The sequence below is a fragment of the Neophocaena asiaeorientalis genome, unplaced genomic scaffold (assembly GCF_003031525.2).
Source record: "Neophocaena asiaeorientalis asiaeorientalis breed wild unplaced genomic scaffold, Neophocaena_asiaeorientalis_V1.1 scaffold118, whole genome shotgun sequence".
NCBI classification, from domain to species: Eukaryota; Metazoa; Chordata; class Mammalia; order Artiodactyla; family Phocoenidae; genus Neophocaena; species Neophocaena asiaeorientalis.
This window is the reverse complement of record NW_020175528.1, coordinates 2,829,350-2,844,351: the sequence shown is the minus strand read 5'-3', so window position 1 is coordinate 2,844,351 and position 15,002 is coordinate 2,829,350. Positions and strand designations below refer to the sequence as shown.

At 39.4% G+C, this 15,002-nt stretch overlaps 1 protein-coding gene across 3 annotated transcripts in view; it reads left to right on the top strand.

Moving 5' to 3' along the window:
* GK5 (glycerol kinase 5) overlaps positions 1 to 15,002 on the top strand; it is a 73,443-nt gene that overhangs the window by 54,024 nt on the left and 4,417 nt on the right. For 2 of the 3 annotated variants that reach the window (XM_024769015.1, XM_024769017.1), the window contains 4 exons: positions 5,176 to 5,309; positions 11,585 to 11,688; positions 12,551 to 12,610; positions 12,976 to 13,109. In XM_024769015.1, the coding sequence (XP_024624783.1) occupies positions 5,176 to 5,309; positions 11,585 to 11,688; positions 12,551 to 12,610; positions 12,976 to 13,109 (432 nt within the window). The remainder of the gene's footprint in view (positions 1 to 5,175; positions 5,310 to 11,584; positions 11,689 to 12,550; positions 12,611 to 12,975; positions 13,110 to 15,002) is intronic. The other variant, XM_024769016.1, reaches the window with a different exon arrangement.

Genomic DNA, 15,002 nt, shown 5'->3' with positions numbered 1-15,002 from the left:
GTCTGTGTAAATCCCTTTACACAACACACACACACACACACACACACACACACACACACACACGCACATGCACAGAACCAAATCCTTTTCTCAGTGCCATACTTAGACAAGCAAGAGTGGAACATCTCAGGGCTTCCCTGGAGGCACAGTGGTTGAGAGTCCGCCTGCCGATGCAGGGGAGACAGGTTCGTGCCCCGGTCCGGGAAGATCCCACATGCCGCGGAGCCTGCGCGTCCGGAGCCTGTGCTCCGCAACGGGAGAGGCCACAACAGTGAGAGGCCCGCGTACCGCAAAAAAAAAAAAGCAAGAGTGGAACATCTCAGCCTGTTATGTAATACAGTTAGAAATGAATAGTAAAAACAGTATTTAAATGGTACTTAGCCACATGGAAATTTGAAATGTCTTTTCTTAAGTAGCATAGGGCCAAGGAAAACATTTGAAACACAATTTAATAGTGTCCAGAAAATAAAGAAAATGACTATAATTCTGTAAAAATTAGTACTTAGATGAAAATGATGAATGCTTATTAATATGCAAATAAAGAGAAGCATTTTAAATTTCCAACCCCAAAATGGTAAAGGTATGCAAATCATAAAAGGTAGATTGATAAACTAAATCTCTTTTAAACATATCTAAGTTACCCTATATACGTTTCAGTGAGTTTATATACGTATATGTCGGGGGGTGGAGAAAGAGAGAAGAGAAAATGAGAACTGTTTTAACTTTTTGTTTTGAAATAATTTCAGACTTGTAAAAATAGTACAAAAATTCATGTATACCCTTTATCCCAGATTATCCCTATGTTTCAACATTTTGCCATAATTGCTTTACCTATCTATCTATTACCCACCCATCCATCTATCCATCCAATATGCTATAGGATAGATAAATATCTAGATAATTTTCTGAGCTCTTTGATAATAGCTTGCATGCATCTTACTTCTTTCCCTGTAGTATTTCACTATGTATTTCCTAAGAACAAGAATATTCTCTCACATAGCTAAAGTATGGTTATTAACTTCAGAAAATTTAACAGTGGGTACAATACTTTTGTCAGATGTTCCAATCCTGTCCTTCATGGCATTTTTTTCCAATACAGGGTCCAGTTCAGGATTGCTTATTGTATAATTTCCTTTAATCTAGAACAGTTTCATCAACTATTCTGTTTCTATTGACATTTTTGAAGAATATAAGTCAGTTATTTTATAGAATGTCCCTCAATTTGGGTGTTTCATGTCTAGATCCAGGTTATATAGTTTGGACTGAAATTATACATAAGTGATAATGTGTCTTTCTCAGAATACATACCTGGAGATGCAAAGTGCCTCTTACTCCTGTTTTGGTTCTGTCAGTTTTGTTCAAGGGCATAAGATATTTTCTGATTTCTCCATTGTATAATTACCATTTTTTTGTAATAAATAATATGTGGCGAGATACTTTGAGATTAGCTAGGTACCCCTTTTCTCACCAAACTTCCCCCATCCCCTAAATTTAGCTTTCATTGATGATTCCTACCTGGATCAGTCTTCACTATGATAGTTGCAAAGTGGTGCTTTCTAACTCCATTTTTCCCTCTGTTTATTAGTTAGCATTCTGTTATATAAGGAAGAGCTTTCCCTTCTCCTCTGTTAATTTATTATTGGTATAAACTCATGGTTTCTTATTTTATTCAGCAGGTTATAATTTTTACAGTTCTTATTTGTTTATTTTTTTTCATGCTCAAATAGCCCCAGATTTGGCCAGTGAAAACTTCCTCAGTCTAGCTTCTATGTCTTTGAACTGTCTATCTGTATTATTTTTGAGCACTTCCTTAATTTCTGGCACAAGGTGGTTTTAAGCTCATCTTGTGTTTCCTGCCCTGGAATTCCTGCCCTGGAATTAGCCACTTTTCCAATGAGCCCTGTCTCCTTTTAGTGGGAAATGGTATTTAAAAGCAATGAGGGACTTCCCTGGTGTGCAGTGGTTGAGAATCTGCCTGCTGATGCAGAGGACATGGGTTTAAGCCCTGGTCCGGGAAGATCCCACATGCTGCGGAGCAACTAAGCCCATGGGCCGCAACTATTGAGCCTGCGCTCTAGAGCCTGCGAGCCACAACTACTGAGCCCACGTGCCACAACTACTGAAGCCCACACGCCTAGAGCCCAAACTCTGCAACAAGAGAAGCCACTGCAGTAAGAAGCTCGCGAACCGCAATGAAGAGTAGCCCCCGCTTGCTGCAACTTGAGAAAGCCCGTGCTCAGCAACTAAGACCCAACAACGAAGACCCAATGCAGCCAAAAATAAATACATTTATTAAAAAAATAAAAACAATGACTGGGGGAATTCCCTGGTGGTCCAGAGGTTAGGACTCCATACTTTTACTGCTGAGGGCTCGGGTTCAATCCCTGGTTGAGGAGCTAAGATCCCACAAGCTATGCAGTGCAGCCAATAAGTAAATGTACAATTTGATAAATTTAAAAAAATTTAAAAACATATAAGAACAATGACTGGAATGCCTTTGTAGAAGAGCTGGAAATGTGTGTGTGTGTGTGTGTGTGTGTGTGTGTGTGTGTGTGTGAGAGAGAGAGAAGGGTCCCTGTTCCACATTTTTGTCTCCCACTTGTTTTTTCTCAACGTGGAAAAAACCACGTTGAGAACCTGGCTCCCAACAACATTAATATTATGTACTTATTTGCTCAATCTTAAAATATACACCAAAGAGTTTGAGTTACTAGACCCATACCACTCCAACAAACAACGTTCAAAGGTTTTTTTTCCTTTATATTAAGGGTATATGGTCCAAGCATGCTATTCAAATTACCTGGATTAATTCTTTTTCTTCTCCCTTCGGTGAGTTTATTAATTTGAAAAGAACTGGGTTCATTTGTTTCTGTTACCATTCATTTTTAGTTTTTTTTCCTCTGCATCCTTTTTAAAAACATTTTTTAATGTGGAATTTTAACATGATTTCCAAGTCAAATTCATAAAAGAAGGAGCAGTTAACTCCCTCTCCTCTCCCTTCACCCTGTCTTCCTACCTCTTGTAGATACTACATTTGTTTTTGGTTTATCCTTCCTATTTGTTTTTGCAAAAACATGAAGATACAATGTTTTTTCTCTCTCATTCAGGTAGAATGAAAAAACATTCAAAAAACAAAAAAAACAGGATAATTTCCCCACTCTCTGTCCTGTGGAGACCCCTGACTCTCACTCCTCAGACCAAAAAGAGGGGCTTCTTCAGAAGCTCTTCATATTTGTACCTGGTGTACAGACCCAAGTTTCAGGTTTCAGGCTGTCCCTGATTCTAGGACAGGAGATATCAGAGAAAATAAAAAACAGGAAACTCACTGCTGGTTTGGTGGTACTCAGAGTTCCTTGGTTGGACTGCTAGCTTATTCTTTTGAGTCTTCAGATAGCTTTTCTGTGTATTGCATCCAGGATTCTTAGTTGCATTCACTGGGAGATATAGAGTGAAGTCTGCCTACTCCACAGGACTTTCCATTAATCAGCTCATTGGTGAGCATTTTAGGTAGAAGATTGTTTAGAGAAATTCTTCAAGCAAGGACAGAACAACCAGTAAAGAATGTGGACAAACTAGATTTTCTTCCCCCTGTTTCTTTGTCTGTTACCAAAAACTTTCCTCAAACCAGCCATCTAGTATGTTTTCCACATCTTGGTTGAAAAATTTAGACATTTGGACATGATTTCTTCAAAGTATAGATTTTTAAGAGCAGTGTTTTTTTCTTAATATATTAGTTATTGAAGTGCTGTCTATTTTGATGTGTTATTGGACATTTTGAACCAATGAATGTGACTTATGGATCCGATAACTGTCATTTTGAGTAAAATTTGTGATAATTATTGAGCGATCCTCATTAACCATAGTTTTATCATAGGTGTTCCTTAAACGTCTTGTCTTTAATCAATTCTTCATTATAAGAATAACAAAACATACAAGAAAATAAAGCCAACTTAAGTATTACTGTATAAGGCCAGCAATATTTATTATGACCAATTCCTGATCTTTTGCATCTGATCTATGCTGTCAGTCTCACATGCTTATTCAGGAGTCACATTACAAACAAGGGTATCCAAATGGCCAGTGAAAAGGATTTCAACTTCATTAGTCAACAGAGAAATACAAAATCAAGCTATTGTGTAATACCACCAAACAGTAAAAATGAAAACCATAGACAGTATCAATTGTTAACAAGAATATGGGATAACTGGAACTCTCACATGCCTGGCAAGAGCCTTAAATTGGCAAAACCACTTTGGAAAACGATTCAGCAATATCTGCTAAAGCTAGTCCTAAATGTGAAGATCCTAGGACCAGCAATTCCATCCCTTGGTATATAACAAACAGAAATATATACATATGCTTACCAAAAAGAAGGTACATGAGTGTTCAAAGTGGCCTATTTATATTAGCCCCAAACTGGAAACTACCCATATGTGTATCAGCTGTAGAATAATTGAATGAACTGTGTATGGTGAGAATGGAATACTATACAGGCATGAGAATGAATGAAGTACAACTACTTGTAACAAAAGGAATCTCACACACATGATGTTGAGCAAAAGAAGTCGGTATCTTGACCTAGGTGTTGGTTTCCTGGGTGTATTCACACTGTGAAAATTCATCCAGCTGTACATTTAGCATTTGTGCATCTTCCTATATGTATACTTCAATAAAAAAGTATACTAAATAAATTAGATCTTGATTTTTTGTTTGTTTTATAAAAATTGACTTTTAGTGTATCTCTGTGTTACTGGCCCTTTACTGAACTCCTTAGATGGAATAGTTTTTCAGTTGACTCTCTTGTTTGTTATAGGTAGATGATCTTTTCATCAGAAAACTAGAATGGGTGTAATCTTTAGGAGAATAAAGTTTTTAATGCCAAAAAATACATAGAATTGATTCTTAAACAGCCCAATTATCTTTAAAGGAAAAAAGTAAGGCCTGTTACAACCAGAGCCCATCGAAGAGGGTCTTCTGTCTCCCTTGTCCTTTCCATGGGCCATAAACCTTTGCAGTGGGAGAACCCAGATAGCACTAGAGCAGATTGCCTTTGTGTTGACCCTTTTAAGTGAGCGACCTCTCACATTATATTCGTAATAAATGCTGATGCAGGTGAATACTAGTCGTATAACATAATTCTGTTTGTCCCTCCCCAACCCCTTCGTTTTGTTTTAGGGTTTTGTTGTTGTTGTTTGTTTGTTTTTGTTTTTGCAGATCTGTTCACAGATGCTGCTGAAACTGAAAAAATGGCCAAAAGTTTGGAAGATTCGGAAGGAGTTTATTTTGTTCCATCTTTTAGTGGATTGCAGGTATTTTTTTTAAGTTAATGGCAATTACAAACATTTCCCTCTTCATACTCACACCTAATATTATGTATCTGAAAATGTGGGCACTGAACAGAACTGAAGTGAAAGGTACTTTCTAGGGCTGAGAAGTTGTGTTTTGACCTAGCATGAATTCCACGAGAGGGCAGGGCAAATTCTGCTGGCTTCTGCTCAGAACTCCATCTCTGTGAAAACTAAAAGTTGGCAGGTTTATTATAGAACTTTTACATAAGACCCATGGTTACTTTATCATGACCAAAAATAGCCATTTACCAGTGGGGGAAAATAGATCAGCATTCTTTAGTTAGAAGAGGTGTACCATTGAGAATTAGAAAAATAATGTTAAGGTATATATTATACCTTATTTTTTTCAGTTGTTTATAAGTTTCATTAATTTTTTTTCTTTTTTTTTTGGCTGCATCAGGTCTTCGTTGCTACGTGCAGGCTTTCTCTAGTTGCAGCGAACTGGGACTACGCTTTGTTGTGGTGCATGGGCTTCGCATTGCCATGGCTTCTCTTGTTGCGGAGCATGGGCTCTAGGCGCGCAGGCTTCAGTAGTTGCAGCATGCAGGCTCAGTATTTGCAGCACATGGGCTCAGTAGTTGTGGTGTGTGGGCTCTAGGGTGTGCAGGCTTCAGTAGTTGTGGTGCATGGGCTCAGTAGTTGTGGCGCACGGGCTTAGTTGCTCTGCAGCATGTGGGATCTTCCCAGACCAGGGATCAAACCCGTGTCCCCTGCATTGGCAGGCGGATTCTTAACCACTGTGCCACCAGGCAAGTCCCTAACATTTTAAAAAAACATCAGAATTTCTTTTGGTTAACCGTTATGATGTGGGATGTTGGTTACCTTGCCTAACTAAAAAGTGAACTCAGTAAAATACTTGATTTTGTAATATTTAACTTTGTATTTAATTGAAAGATCTGTTGATACTACCTTTAATTTTAGCAGAGTGTTACAAAGACTTTTACAAACTGTTTTCAAGTATATTATTATAAACAAAATTCCTTTTTGGGGGGATAATTAGTCCTTTAATACTCCTCTAAATATTTTTTTCTTTCAAAAAATAAAAATTTCCCTTTCTTCTAGTCCATCTATACTCAAGCAATCAGTTACAAAAAATCCAAAATTTAGAAGTTTGGATAATACAATGTAGAACCTGGTGAAAGGAGTTAGATCAGGATGGTTTTAAATCCCTAGAAATACCATATTTTCAAACTAGATTTTTAAATGAGCATTATTTTAATATCTGTAATAATTTCCTTCTATATACTTTATCACAAAGGACTAAAAGTGTATTAACTACATAAAAAGCTTGCATTGCATCCTCTTCAGAGTGATGTGAGGCACCCAGATAGTATCCATGATAGGACAGGTAATGAAGAATATTTGTCTGATTGAGGTTTAAGGAGGAAGGTTGGATGAATAGTTGTCATCAGCAAAGGGAGGGTTTAATTAGGTTACTGTGGATTCTTCCCTTTTTGAAAAATGTGCTGGGGGACCTAGTTGTGACTCTGCCTTGGCAACTCTAACTTCTCCACCAGTTCATATGCCTGTAAAAATAATGTAAACTATGTGATTAAAAAAACCAAAGTATTGCTAAAGTCCAAAAGATTAGACAACACTATCACAGATGTGATTTTAATTTCATGTTGCTAACAAAATGTCCCTGTCCTGCCATGATTGCAACCTGGCAGTATGTTGAAGTGGGTGGGGTGGGGAAGGACCGCAGGCTCGTTATTTCCTGATGTAAAATGAAACTCTTAATTGGAAACCAAAAGTTAATTCAAACAACAATAGTGTGTTGATACTAAGGTGTTCAGAAAATAGTGGGGAGATCACCTGTAAGTTGCCAACGTCAACAACTAGAGAAAATGCGGGCTAGGAGAATGGAAGGAAGGAAGGGTCAAGTATCTATGATACTGCCTTTAATTTTAGAATATTGTTACAGTTGCCAGTAATGGTGGGCAGGATATTGAAGGCTCCTAATAGCCTCAGGGGCATCATCTGAGAAAGGGGCATTGGAGGAACTTCGAGGACAGGGGGAACTTGTGGGGCAGCCACTTTAGGGAATGGGCTGGAGCATAGGGCTGTACACAGAGTGGCATCAATTGGTGCAGCCATTGTGGCTTTGTCTAGGTTTGGGGAGGGGCATGCTAGAGCAGAGCATCCCTCACAGGTATCGGAGGCAAGAATCAGTGGCCATCTACCTGATATTAAAGTTACTGTGATTTTGGCCCTACACAGTAGGATGGCAGGACCGTGAACCAAGTGCCAGTCTTCAGCGGATGAGGAGTCATGCTCCAGTGAAGGTTCTTGGGTTTGCAAGGAACAGGCTTGCTTGAGCACCTCCCTCTCTTCCCCTGCCCGCCCAAGAGGAGCTGGCTGTTCACACACTCCTGAGCACCAGGACTGGAAAGGAGTTGGCAACTGACGTAGCAGTTCTCAGTGTTCTTCTCTGTGGTTTCTGCCTCTCTGTGGCTGTGCTTTTCCCTTCTCCTTACCAGCTTTGCTCTGTACCCTTTCTTCCTCATAGCTTCTGTTTAACTGTCATTCTTTTCCTTATACTTTCTGCCTTTTCACAGTTTGGATATAAACACAACAACCTTTTTCCATCTTGCGCATCCTTTTCACGTCTGTTCCCTCTGAAGCGCTTCCTCTTTCAGATTCCAGGGGAGGGAATCTGATTGGGCCACCTTGTCTTTTCAAGCCTTGGACAGACTTGTGCTCTCCCCCTGCAGTTGTGGTGGCAGCAGTAGGACGAGGGCATGAAACATGGCTGCTTTAGACAAGGATTCAAGCAGTTTGCTGAGAACCCCTCCCCCTGTAATTCCCCCCCTAGTTCTGTGCGTGACTGGGACATATGAGCCATGCAAAGGTAAAGGGATATAAAGCACGATATTGATGCGGGCCTAAGCAAACACGGGGGAGGCGACGTGTCTGCTGACAGCAGATGCATGGTGGCTGACGGTAGTCATGGGAGGCTAGAACAGTCCTTCTGGTCCTTGTGTATGGAAGCCTGTGGACCTTCCACTCCATAGCTGCAGCTGAAGCCATTTGCCCAGCACAGAGCCAGGCTCGTTATAGCAACCAACCACAAAATCAGTGGAAGGCACGTCTCAGAGTTAAGAGTTAGAGGAGTTTATTGACAACAGAAGGAAAAGTTGAAAAGGCATAGTAAAAGAGTTATGAAGAAAGTGAGTAATAGTGGGAAGGCTTTGAGTAAGAAATGACAATTAAAATATAAATTATAGTGGCAGCTAACCTGTGAATACTCGCTATGTCTCAGGCACTGTCCTAATTTCATTACACGCGTCGGTCTCATTTAATCCTCAGTCACTCAACAAGGTAGAAGATACTCTTAACATCCCATCCTGAAGCTGAGGTTTGGAGCAGTTCTATCACGGGCAGTGTCACACAGCTAGTGAGTGACAGAGCTGGCTTTAGGACTCCGGGGTCCAGATTCTTAACCGCTCTGCTGTTTCCTGGGAGAGCATAAAATACTCTGACAACAGGAATACATAACTGGAGCCAGAAGAACTTACTTTTAGGGTCTAGCTTGACAAGGACAAGAGGTATGGTGGCCTTAACCATTGTGCAAGTCCCCAGCGGATTAGGCTGAGGTTCCAGTGGGGACAAGGACCTGTGGCCCGGGCAGGAGTCTGCTGGTTTTGCTTAGAGAGCCACACACAACTTTGCTGAGTCCTGCTGTTCTGGAAAGCTCACTTGATGGGCCTGGCAGTGATAGATTGGAGGTGTGGCTGGAGGCTGTCTGCCCTGGCAAGGTGTGACCAGGCCCTTAAAAGTAACTTGCCAGTGTTTTTCCTGCTTTATCATCCCAAAGAGAGACTCAGTTGGACTAACAAATGCAGGGACATTGTACCCTCTTAAGAAATTTTTAGGTTTCTATGGAATTTATAACCCCTCAAGTTGGCCTATTACTAACGGTAAATTATGTTCATAGCTATTTGTACAAAAGTGATTTCAGGCCAGGATTTTATGTGGTATATTGGAAGAAGTAATTTTTACGCAGAAAAAAACCATAGCAAGGGAATTCCCTGGCCGTCCAATGGTTAGGACTCAGCTCTTTCACTGCCGGGGCCCAGGTTCCATCCCTGGTCGGGACCTGAGATCCTGCAAGGCACACGGCACAGCCATAAAAAACCCATCACATACTACTAGGGACTAATTGAACTGGCTGAGTCTGACCCATCTTTGTCATACAGTATTATATCACTTGGTATATAGACCAGCTTTACTATATAACTTAGCTTTTACTGAGTGAATCACCAAAAGATGTTTTAATAAGTTCGAAAAATTCTCTTTCAAAATAAATTTGAAAGATAAGATCACAAGGAGGAAAATCATGGCTATGATAAAGATAAGATGTAATATAGAATTTCTTCATTTAAGGCATTAGGAAAAGTATTATTTGTTCATGGATTCAACAAATGCGTATTGATCCCCTGTGTGGGGCTAGGTGCAGTGCTAGGCCCTGGAGACACACCGTGAGCACATCAGATGAGTTTCTCTGCCTGTGATGCTAACAGTGTAGCACAGAAGATGGAGTTTCAACAATCACACAAATATCTGTGATTATAAACTGGCACATGACATGATGGGAAGTTACAAGGTTCCATAAAAATGGATAGTGGGGAACCTGACCTACTTTCTGGGATTCGAAGTTTTCCCAGAGGAAGCTGAGCCAAAATTTGGAAGGGGAGTAGGATTAAGTAGGAGGAGGTGTGGTAGAAAGTTTTCCAGGTAAAGATAGTATGTCAAGCTCTGAAGCTAGAAGGAGCTTCTGGGGACCATCATTTCCTGACAACACTAGCCTGTCCCTCTGTCATGACTTTGCGTAGGTGTGTTGGGACTCTTCTGTCTGTTTCCTTGTGAGATGGCAAGGCCTGACAGAGATCTTTGTGTTTCATCTTTGTGTCCCAGAATCGTCTTGCATTTCTGGCTACAGAAAGTTGAATACAAACTTCGTCTGATGAATACATAATTCCAGCTCAAGATTATGCCTTTTAAATGCAGATGTTAGGCAGGGTCATTTCTTTTCTTTTCTTTTCTTTTAAATCTACAGCTCTATGTTCTCTTTTTTAATATAAATATTTATTTATTTATTTATGGCTGCATTGGGTCTTCGTTGCTGCACATGGGCTTTCTCTAGTTGTGGCGAGCGGGGGCTTCTCTTGTCGCAGAGCACGGGCTCTAGGTGTGCAGGCTTCAGTAGTTGTGGCTCGCGGGCTCTAGAGCACAGGCTCAGTAGTTGTGGCGCACGGGCTTAGTTGCTCCGCGGCATGTGGGATCTTCCTGGACCAGGGCTGGAGCCCGTGTCCCCTGCATTGACAGGCAGATTCTTTAGTGTTATTGCCTAATATCATAAATGACCCAGCCTAGGACTTCCCTGGTGGCACAGTGGTTAAAAATCCACCTGCCAATGCGGAGGACACGGGTTTGAGCCCTGGTCCGGGAAGATCCCACATGCCGCAGAGCAACTAAGCCCGTGCGCCACAACTACTGAGCCTGTGCTCTAGAGCCCGCGAGCCACAACTACTGAAGCCTGCACACCTAGAGCCCGTGCTCTGCAACAAGAGAAGCCACTGCAATGAGAAGCCCGTGCACCAGGAGGAAGAGTAGCCCCCACTCACCGCAACTAGGAGAAAGCCCGTGCGCAGCAAAGAAGACCCAATGCAGCCAAAAATAAATAAATAAAATATATAAAATAAAAGAAAAAACACTATTTAAGCTAAGAAATAGAGTTTACTTTGAAAGTCTGACAACATATTGGGTGTAAGTTATGACACTGGAAAACACTTTTTTGTGTTGTAGTTTTTTTATCTTAAGTCTAACTTAATATCCTCAAAAAACCACTCTACATAGTAAACAGTTTCAGTGTAAACACTTTATAGTTGGAGAAAAGGGGAAATACTGGCATTGCTTTCCATTTTCCTCATATATCAAGCTAAGCATTTCATAATCTATTACTCTGGGCTTCAGTCCCTTTTCTTGGTACAGGTGCAAACAGAAGATCCAGCCCATAAGTCTAATATCTGTGACTCATCCTTGCTTAAGTCCTATCAAAAGGATATCTGAATAGTTAACATCATTTTGGGGCTATCATTTATGTTAAAACTATTTATCTCTAAATGAGCATTCTTTTTTTTTCTAACATGGCTATGTTTTTATTGTATAATATACCTTCAAGTCTATAGATATAATATAGAGCAGTAATAATATATTACTGTCTTTTACTTCAGGCTCCATTAAATGACCCCTGTGCATGTGCCTCTTTTATGGGTTTGAAGTCTTCCACCAATAAATACCACCTTGTACGAGCAATATTGGAGTCCATAGCTTTCAGGTACCAGAACCTGCCCGAAACTCCCCCCTCCCCATACAGTATCGCTATTTCCTTTTATTAATTTCTACTAAACTAAATTTTTAAATTTCTTAATTTTAACTGTTTATACTTTAGTTTAATTCATACTGTATATGATATAATCTATTATTATTACTAATTTTTTTGCATCTCTTTTTTTTCACATTTAATAGTACCAGTACCACTTAGATTTGATATCTGAAAAATGAATGATTTTTAAAATATCCAATTTATTAAGCATAAAGGATTCAAAATTTGGACTTTCAAAGTCTTTTATTTCCTTATTCATGAAGGAGAATTCTAACTAATAATGCTTCTTTTATACTCAAAGATTGACTCATCAGAATTATTCTTTATGTATATTTCTTTTGGTCTTTTTGTTACGGGGCAGGTGTAGCTCATTAAAATTAAAAATGCAGCTGTCATGAATGGAACAAATGGAACATTTGTAATGTTTAAAATAACATTTTCTCTGATTACAAAATCATTATTTTTATATTTGACTTCTACTAGATGCTATTTATGGTGTGTCATCCATACCTATTAAATGGATGCTTGCTTTAAATTTTTATTTGCAAGAATGGTAATAGATTAAATTTAGTTCTGAAATAAAAATTATGTTCTTTTGCATCAAAGTGAAAAACAGAAGGGCCTGAACCTCTTGTTTACTTGACCATCTGTTATTGACATCCAGTTAGCCTAATATATTTCTTTAGTGTTTTCTTTTGCATATTTTATAAATGTCATGTAAATAAAACCACAGTTATTATTCTAGATTGGAAAAAAACAGAGAGTTATTATGATATGAACTGCCTCTAAATAGTTTCCTTGTTTTTTTAACTAGAAACAAACAGTTATATGAGGTGATGCAGAAAGAGATCCACATTCCTGTAAGAAAAATCCGGTAGGTAAACTTTGTTCCTAATAGATTTAATTAGAAATTGGAAGTTAAGTGGTAGCTGCTGTTGGCATTTTCATGATTATGATTATTCAGGATTTCAAAAAAACTTACGCTTACCTTCTTTGCAACAAAATTCTTGATCATAGGAATTTGGAGAGGAAGGAAAGCTAATTTTGGATTTAAGGAGAATAAAACCCAATATGGAATCTGAGAGGATCTTAGCACCCATATGTGTATTATAAGAATCTTTAAACTTTAAAAATAAAATCAAGGATCTAAAAAAAAATGTGTGGCTTTTAAAAAAAGAATTAATAATGTATTTATGCTTTTGTTACAGTAATTTATCTCCAATATCTTTCTCCCCACAGAGCAGATGGAGGAGTTTGTAAGAACAGTTTTGTCATGCAGATGACTTCAGACCTGATTAATGAGACGATAGACAGACCCGTCCACGTTGATATGTCCTGCGTAGGTGCAGCTTCTCTAGCTGGTCTTGCTGTTGGTACGTGTGGGTTTTATTAAAACGAGAGCTGTCTTGCAAAACCATTTCTTACAGATAGCATTTCTCCTCCCAAATCACAAAATTATAGATAGAGAGGGTCTGGAAAGCCTTGGTGTCCATTAGACCCCATACACATATGCACATCACTCACAAAATGTTCCAGTGATCTCTTCTGTGGGTGGGCCTGGTTGCACCTCTTCCCTCCTTGGTGCTCTCCTTCAGTCAGAAGAATGAGACCAGGAAAGCTAATTCTCAACTGCTCTGGTCTTTAGCAAGGGAATGTCTCTGGGTAAACTTTCTGATTAGATATGCTTGTCTTTGGCATTAGAAACGACTCCACTCTTTCATTTAGTGAACGTTTGTTGAGCACCTGCTTCATGAGAGTCGCTGCTGGGAATAATAGAGTTTAAATGATATAGTCCCTGCTCTGGGAGTCTCCAGTGGGAGCAGTCAAGCAAGTCAACCCATTATTATTCTTCTGTGATAAGCCCAGCGAACAGCCACAGTATCAAGCAATTGGTGTAGGCTTTCCCAGAGGCGACAACGTATAGTTCAATTTTGAAGGGCTTAGCAGACAACCAGGTGAGGAGAGAATAGAGGTGAGTGGTCCAGTAGAGAAGGCAGCTCGTGCAAAGGTACTGGCCCATTATGGTGCTGATAGGATGAGAGCAAGAGGGGAGGCTGGAGAGGTACATAGAGGTCCAGTCATGGTGGCCTCTTCATATAGAGGAGATTGGACTTGATCTTGAATGCATTGGAGAGCCACTGAACAATTTTAAGCAGAAGGACATGGTTAGATCTATATTTGAACAAATCACTTTGGCAATTAGTGTTTTCACTAATTAGTTGGGAGGAGTAAAGAACAGACATGGGGAGGCCAATTAGAGGGCTCTTTAGGAGCAGGATGACGCTTGGGACACTGGGAGTGTTTTCCTGTGTTCCTGTGTGGAAGGGAGGAGTGTTTGTACAAAACAGGATAACTTACACTTAAAAGTTTAAGCTGTTATTTAGCAATTAAAGTTATGGACCCAAAAAGCATCAAATCTTGGTAAGTTCACCTTATACTTTATTCTACTAAAAATCTGTTAACTTTGAATAAAATTGAAACAGTCACTTTCATTTGTTCATTGATTGGTGTTTGATTAATGCAAGTTGAAGAAAATAACTTCCCCTTAAATGGTCATTCCCGTTTACAAATTTAAGTTACTTTGTATATTTCAACTCTTAAGTACAATACAGCTGATGTTATTTTTAATAATTTCACATGACTAATTGAGCAAACTTAGAACTATAACAAAGAAATTTCTCCAGTATTTAAACAGCTCTTGAAAAATGAATAAATTAAGCTTATCATTACAGTAAGCCAAATGCTCATAAGCATTCCAATATTGTTTATAAAGTTAATCAAATTGATCTACACTTATCGCCTTATAAAGCTAAATATGTCAAATTCTCTTGAACATTTAATACACTTTAAATAACAGACACATGCAAGTTATTCTTACATATAACATAGTGGCTTGAGTTGTATCTACTTCATTTTATCTGTATTTAATTTCAAAACTTTTCAATAGAGAGATACTTCACTAACTACAGGGAACAGTTTTACCTCCTCAGAGAATCTGAAATTTCTGGTTGGATTACTTCTCTCTCAGAAATATGAGACATGGGGCTTCCCTGTTGACGCAGTGGTTGAGTCCACCTGCCGATGCAGGGGACACGGGTTCGTGCCCCAGTCCGGGAAGATCCCCCATGCCGCGGAGCGGCTGGACCCGTGAGCCTGCGCGTCCGGAGCCTGTGCTCCGCAACGGGAGAGGCCACAATAGTGAGAGGCCCGCGTACTGCTAAAAAAAAAAAAAAAAAAAAAAAAAAAAAAAGAGAAAAACAAGAGAT